Here is a 7,777-nt window from a genome sequence, read left to right as displayed (position 1 = left end):
TTTTTTTTTTTTTTGAGACAGAGTCTTGCTTTGTCACCCAGGAAGTGCAGTGGTGCGATCTCTGCTCACTGCAACCTCTGCCTCTCAGGTTCAAGCAATTCTCCAGCCTCAGCCTCCTGAGTAGTTAGGATTATAGGCACCCATCACCACGCTCTGGTAATTTTTGTATTTTTAGTAGAGACAAGGTTTCGCCAAGTTGGCCAGACTGGTCTCGAACTCCTGACCTCAGGTGATCTGCCCGCCTCGGCCTCCCAAAGTGCTGGGGTTACAGACATGAGCCACACGGCACCCATCCATCCATCCAGTCTTTTGGCATCCAGAAAGCTGGAGACCAACACTGGGACCTCTGCTACAGCGACAGCAAAAAGAAAAGTCTTAACATATTTGTGTCCAAGCTTGCCTGCAGAAAGAGCAAAAAGTATATGGTCTTCAATACAGTGTTCACGTTTGCCCCCCAAATCTCCAGGACATTGATCCGCTTGGTGAAGGCTGAGTCACCTGTAGAACCCAGGACACAAGGTACTCTGGGAAAAAGTAATTTTAGATTTCAAGCTTCCAGCATTCAAGTGAGATACACTTCAGGGAGTCCAGAAAAGAGATGAGAGGGCTGGGAGAGGTGGCTCACACCTGTAATCCCAGTACTTTGGGAGGCTGAGGCAGGTGGATCACTTGAGATCAGGAGTTCAAGACCAGCCCAGCCAACATGGTAAAACTCCGTCTCCATTAAAATAAAAAAAAAAAAAATTTAGCCCGGTGTGGTGGTGTGCACACATAATTCCAGCTATTCGGGAGGCTGAGGCAGGAGAATCCCCTGAACCAGGGAGGCGGAGGTTGCAGGGAGCTGAGATTACCACACTGCACTCCAGCATGGGCAACAAAGTGACACTCTGTCTCAAAAAATTAAAAAAAAAACACCCTGAGAAAGCCAGTCTGAACTATTAGCCACATTTATGAAGTGGACCATGGGAAGAAAAGTCCAAGCTAAGGAATAACAGTGGGTAATGAATGGGGGTGTATCAGAGACTGAAGGGGAATTGAAAGCAGTGGTCCCTTAGCCAAGCTTTTATGCCAGGGGAGGCTGCTGGCAAAAAAAAAAAAAAAAAAACACACTTTTTTCTTTTCTTTTTTTTCTTGAGACAGGGTCTCACTCTGTCCCCCAGACTGGAGTGCAGTGGCATGATCTCAGCTCACTGCAACCGCCACCTTCCCGATTCAAGTGACTCTTCTGCCTCAGCCTCTTGAGTAGGTGGAACTACAGGCACTCGCCACCACAACTGGCTAATTTTTGATTTTTGTATTTTTAGTAGAGACCAGGTTTCACCATGTTGGCCAGGTTGGTCTCTGACCTCAGGTGATCCACCCGCCTCTGCCTCCCAAAGTGCTGGGATTACAGGTGTGAGGCACCGCGCTTAGCCCCTCCTCATGGATTCTGTAGTGTTGGATTCTAGAATTAGTCACTGACTTGCTTCCTTTCCCATTCTGCATATTCTCTCAAAGTGATTTCATCTGCTTTCTTGGTTCCAACTACCACCTGTATATAGTAAAGATTCCTAAATATAAATTTCCAACCCAGAGTTTTCTCTTGAACTTCAAATTTTTATCCTGCGTAAAACCGACAGCTCCCACGGATGTCCCCAGGGGTACCTCAAACTTACTATGTTCAAATCTAACATCATCTTCCCACCAAATATTTTCACCTGTCTTTATTTCCCTCAATTCCTTTTTTTTTTTTTTTTTGACAAAGTCTCACTCTGTCACCTAGCCTGGAGTGCAGTGGTGTGACCTTGGCTCACTGCAACCTCCGCCTCCCGGGTTCAACTGATTCTCATGCTCCAGCCTCCTGAGTAGCTAGGATTACAGATGCCTGCCACCACGCCTGCTAATTTTTGTATTTTAGTGGAGATGGGGTTTCACCATGTTGGCCAGGGTGGTCTCAAACTCTTGACCTCAGGTGATCCACCTGCCTTGGCCTCCCAAAGTGCTGGGATTACAGGCGTGAGCCACTACGTTCGGCTAGTTCCCTCAATTCTTTCAATTCTTTGTCCCTTATCCATGGGGAATGAAGGGAGAAATATCAGTTGAGAGGGTGGAGTCAGAAGGTTGGCCTTCCCTTGCTCTGGCATCCTTAAAGTTTTTTTGGCCAGGCAAGGTGGCTCATGCCTGTAATCCCAGCACTTTGGGAGGCCTAGGCAGGTGACTGTACTCCCAGCTACCTGGGGGCTGAGGTGGGAGGATTCCTTGAGCCCATCAGGCAGAGGTTGCAGTGAGCTGAGACTACACCACTGCACTCTAACCTGGGTGACAGAGTGAGACCCTGTCTCAAAAAAAAAAAAATTGATGAGAGGGGAGAATGGGACCCGCAAAAAAGATGGAAAAGAGATGGAGATCAGAGGAGAGCCAGAAGAGGGTTGTGAAATTCAAAGGAGTGAAGAGAAGTAGAGCTAGGTGAGGTGGCTCATGCCTGTAATCCCAGAACTTTGGGAGGCCGAGGAGGGCAGATCACCGGAGGTTAAGAGTTCAAGACCAGCCTGGACAACATGGTGAAACCCCATCTCTTCCAAAACTACAAAAACTTAGCCAGGCATAGTGGCACACATTGGTGGTCCAGCTACTTGGGAGGCTGAGGATAGAGGATCCCTTGAACTCAGGGGGTGGAGTTGCAGTGAGCCAAGGTCACACCACTGCACTCCAGCCTGAGCAACAGAGTGAGACCTCATCTCAAAAAATAAAAACCAACAACAACATAAAAAAACAAAGAAGTGAGATAGGAGGCAGGATTGGACTCTGGAGGTGGAACTCAGACACCACAAAAAAGTGTAGACTAGCTAAAACAGGTCTGGGGTGGAAGCAGCTTGCCATAAGTGTGCATTGTCAATGCACCCACAAGTGTGCATTGTCAGTTTACCATTGCCATGGCAACACTGCCCTTTTCCACAGCAGCGACCCAACGACCCACAAGTTACCACCCTCATCCTAGAAATTTATATATGCCCCTCCATTTGCATATAATTAAAAGTTGGTATAAATATGAATGCAGAACTGCCTCTGAGCTGCTACTCTGGGCATACTGCTTATGGGGTAGCCCTGCTCTGCAAGGAGCAGTATCTCTGCTGCTGCTGTACACTGCTGCTTCAATAAAAGTTGCTGTGTAAGCCAGGTGTGGTGGCTCATTCCTGTAATCGCAGCACTCTGGGAGGCTGAGGCAGGTGGATCACCTGAGGTCAGGAGTTTGAGACCAGCCTGGGCAACATGGTGAAACCCTGTCTCTACTAAAATTACAAAAATTAGTCAGGCATTGTGGGATGCACCTGTAATCCCAGCTACTCAGGAGGCTGAGGGAGGAGAATAGCTTGAACCTGGAAGGTGGAGGTTGCAGTGAGCTGAGATCACGCCACTGCACTCCAACCTGGGCAACAGAATGAGTGAGACTCTGTCTCAAAAAAAAAATATTTTTTTTAAAACAGGGTCTTGCTACATTGTCCAGGCTGGGCTCAAGCAATCCTCTTGCCTCAGCCTCCTATATTGTTGGGACTACAAGTGTGGGCCACTGCCACTATGCCCAGCTTTCGTTTTTCTTGTTTTTTGTTTTCGGTTTTTCAGAGGTAGGGCCTTGCTCTGTCACTGAGGCTGAAGTGCAGTGGCAAAACCGATCATAATTCACTGCAGTCTTCATCTCCTGGGCTCAGCGATCCTACTGCCTCAGCCTCCTGAACAGCTAGGAGTACAGCCACTCCCCACAACACATGGCTAATTTATCTTTTTCTCTCTCTCTCTCTCTAGAGATGTGGTCTCACTATGTTGCCCAGACTGCAGTAATAAACAAAAAATTTGAGTCCTGGTAATTGTTTTTTGTTTTGTTTTGTTTTGTTTTAGATAGAGTTTTGCTCCTGCTGTGCAGGCTGGAAGTGCAGTGGCATGACCTTGGCTCACTGGTTCAAGCGATTCTCATGCCTCAGCCTCCCTAGTAGCTGAGATAACAGGCGCCTGCCACCACACCCGGCTAATTTTTGTATTTTTAGTAGAGATGGAGTTTCACCATCTTGGCCAGGTTGGTTTCGAACTCCTGACCTCAGGTGATCGACCGCTTTGGCCTCTCATAGTGCTGGGATTATAGGCGTGAGTCACCGTGCCCAGCCCCTTGTTGGGTTACTTAATAAACCAACCCTAGGTCTGCTCAGACTTCCTGTTATGTAAGATAATAAAATTCCTTCGCCGGGCTCGGTGGTTCACGCCTGTAATCCCAGCACTTTCGGAGGCCAAGGCGGGTGGATCATGAGGTCAGGAGATCGAGACCATCCTGGCTAACACGGTGAAACCCTATCTCTAGTAAAAACACAAAAAGAAATTAGCTGAGCGTGGTGGTGGGCGCCTGTTGTCCCAGCTACTCGGGAGGCTGAGGCAGGAGAATGGCGTGAACCCAGGAGGTGAAGGTTGCAGTGAGCCAAGATCGCACCACTGCACTCCAGCCAGGGTGACACGGCGAGACTCTGTCTCAGAAATAAATAAAAAAAAAAAGATTAAAAAAAAATTCCCTGACTGCTTAAACTACTTTTGGTTGCAGTTTCTTGGGACAGGTGAAACATCCCAACTGGCATAAGGATTGAAAGAGGAAATTTTGTTACAGGTATTTTTGAGAAAGATGAGAGTACAATGGAAGACAAGAGAGGGCCTCACGGGGCCTCCTTTAGGGCAGTGTTACTTGAAGTGTGGTTCATGGACCGGCAGCATCATAATTATCCTGGTATTTGTTAGGAATGCAAATTACCAGCCGGGCGCGGTGGCTTAAGCCTGTAATCCCAGCACTTTGGGAGGCCGAGACGGGTGGATCACGAGGTCAGGAGATCGAGACCATCCTGGCTAACACGGTGAAACCCTGTCTCTACTAAAAAATACAAAAAAAAAAAAAACGAGCTGGGCGAGGTGGCGGGCGCCTGTAGTCCCAGCTACTTGGGAGGCTGAGGCAGGAGAATGGTGTAAACCTGGGGGGCGGAGCTTACAGTGAGCTGAGATCCGGCCACTGCACTCCAGCCTGGGCGACAGAGCGAGACTCTGTCTCAAAAAAAAAAAAAAAAGGAATGCAAATTACCAAGGGCTTCACCCTAGACTGGTCAACTCAGATTCTCTGGGGGTGGGACTGGGGCTCTGTTTATTTTTTTATTTTCACTTTTTAAGGTTACACAGTATTTTACATATTTATGGGGTATCTGTGATATTTTGTTACATGCACAGGATGTGTAATGATCAAGTCGGAGCATTAGTGATATCCATCACTTTGGGAATTTACCCATGTTTTGGAAACAATTCAACTCCTCTCTTCTAAGTTTTTGTTACTGTTGTTGTTGAAACAGGGTCTCTGTCACCTAGGCTCTGGAATGCAGTGGTGCAATCACAGCTCACTGCAGCTTCGACCTCCGTGGCTCCAGAGATCCTCCTTGCTTTAGCCTCCCAGTAGCTGGGACCACAGATGTGAACCACCACACTCTGCTATATATATTTTTTTTACTTTTTGTAGAGGTAGGGTCTAACTATGTTGTCCAGGCTGGTCTCGAACTCTTGGGCTCAAGTTATCCTCCCACCTTGGCTTCGCAAAGTGCCTTCCAACTATTCTGAAATATACAATCCATTGTTGTTAATTATAGTCACTACTCTGGCTTTTGAACCATAGAACATAAACCTTTTTATCTAACTGTATGTCCTTCATTAACCTAAATCTCTTCATTTCTCACCCAGCCATTCCCAGCCTCTGGTTTATTTCTACTCTCTAAATTTATGAGATCGATTGTTTTTTAGCTGCCACAGATGAGAACATGCAATATTTATGTCTTTCTGTGCCTGGCTTATTTCACTTAGCATAATGACGTCCATCAACGTTGTGGCAAATGACGTGATTTCATTTTCATCTGTGTTTAAACAAGGTCTCCCTCCAGGGATTTTGATGCAACTAAAGTTGGAGAAAACACAGACCTAGGACACTCCTACAGCTGGGAGTGTGATGGTCTAACAGAGGAAGTGCTGTGCCACCAGCTCATCTTTGCCATCCTGGAGCTGTCTAATCTACGACTCAGTTTTCTTTTTTGTCACTACACAGTGAGAAGGAGATGAGGAACTGGGTGTGAAAACGGTTTGAAAAGGAGAAGAATGGTTGTGCACGCCTGTGATCCCAGCACTTTGGGAGGCTGATGAGGGAAGATAGCTTGAGGCAAGGAGTTTGAGACCAGCCTGGGCAACATGGTAAGACCCCATTTCTTAAAAAAAAAAAAATTTTTTTTTTCTTTTTTGAGACGGAGTTTCACTCTTGCTGCTCAGGCTGGAGTGCAGTGGCGGTGATCTCAACTCACTGCAATCTCCACCTGGGTTCAAGCGATTTGCCTGCCTCAGCCTCCCCACTAGCTGGGATTACAAGTGTGCCACCACGCCTGGCTAATTTTGTATTTTTAGTAGAGATGAGGTTTCACCATGTTGGCCAGGCTGGTCTCAGCCTCCTGACCAGAGGTGATCCACCAGCATTGCCTACCAAAGAGCCGGGATTACAGGCGTGAGCCACCGGGCCAGCCAAAATGTAAAAAAATCAGCTGAGTGTGGTAGCGCACGCCTGTGGTCCCAGGTACTCGGGAGGCTGGGGCGGGAGGATCGATTGAGCCCAGGGTTTGCAATGAGCTATGATGGCGCCACTGCACTTCAGCCCGGGCAACAGAGCGAGACCCTGTCTTTTAAAAAAAAGAGAAAATGGCTTGAAGGGGCTAAGAACCTTGAGCCCCAGGAGAGTCCCTGAGCTGACCGAGCCTCTGGGGCTGGACTCCGCCTCCCGGCCCAGGAGCATCTTGCGGAAGGGCCTGTCTCCATCTCTATGTCCCGGTGGAAAAACGGTAACGGTGGGCAGTCACTGTCATTATTCACTGAACTCAAGTGCTCCGATTTTGGGTCTTCTCGTTCGGATTCTTCCTGCGTCAGTGAGTGGGGAAGGACTGGACACCCGGGCGGTGCCCTGCGGCTCGGGGCGGAGCCAGCCGCGGTCACCGGGCGCAGCCACCTCAGCCCTCCTCCCGCCACATCCTCCAGGAAAGGGTGCTCAGGCCTTCCATTGAGGAGACAAGGACCCGCTACCCTGGGGACAGACACTCGAGTAAGTCGTGAGCCCTTGTGTGAAGAGATCAAGGGTCTACCCTGACGTGGGCGGGAACCGTCCTCAAGGCACAAGCGGAGGCCCAGTTATGAGAGCCTAGCGGCCCACCACCTCCGGGTCTCCCCGAGAGGGCGCGCCCGCTGGCCAAAGGACCAATCAGAGCACCGCAGGCCCGCAGGCCGCCCCCCCCCCCCCCCAGGGACCACTCAGGCGCAGGCCGCTGGCGCTGCCTGCTCTTCGACTGGGCGAGCTTCCTGCCAATCATGGCGGAATCAGAGAGGCGTCGGCCAGTAGCGCGAGGCGGTCGCATCAGGCCAGCGGCTGGGCGCAAGCGGGTCGGCGTTGAGTGAGCCGCTGCCCTCCCGCCTGCGCACTGCCTTTCGGCCCCCTCAGGCCCGCCCGCAATCGGCCGCGTCATGCCAGGCGCTGCTAGGCGGTAGGGAGTGCCCGGGGCCGCCGCCTCCGCCCGCCCGAAGCCGCGCCCACTGTCCAGAGCCAGAGGGATGGTGGTAGTCACGGGGCGGGAGCCAGACAGCCGTCGCCAGGACGGTGCCATGTCCAGCTCCGACGCCGAAGACGACTTTCTGGAGCCTGCCACGCCGACGGCCACGCAGGCAGGGCACGCACTGCCTCTGCTGCCCCAGGAGGTACCCA

General features: G+C 50.2%; 1 protein-coding gene across 3 annotated transcripts in view; it reads left to right on the top strand.

Moving 5' to 3' along the window:
• Nucleotides 1-7,443: 7,443 nt before the first annotated feature.
• The window catches only part of KCTD7 (potassium channel tetramerization domain containing 7), a 13,829-nt gene continuing 13,495 nt past the window's right edge, over nt 7,444-7,777 (top strand). For all 3 annotated transcript variants that reach the window (XM_011932276.1, XM_011932267.1, XM_011932285.1), the window contains exon 1: nt 7,444-7,770. In XM_011932276.1, coding sequence (XP_011787666.1) covers nt 7,627-7,770 — 144 coding nt within the window. In that variant the 5' untranslated portion in view covers nt 7,444-7,626. The remainder of the gene's footprint in view (nt 7,771-7,777) is intronic.

This window comes from Colobus angolensis, unplaced genomic scaffold (genome assembly GCF_000951035.1).
Source record: "Colobus angolensis palliatus isolate OR3802 unplaced genomic scaffold, Cang.pa_1.0 Scaffold122, whole genome shotgun sequence".
Classification (NCBI taxonomy): Eukaryota; Metazoa; Chordata; class Mammalia; order Primates; family Cercopithecidae; genus Colobus; species Colobus angolensis.
This window is presented reverse-complemented; position numbering and strand designations above follow the sequence as displayed.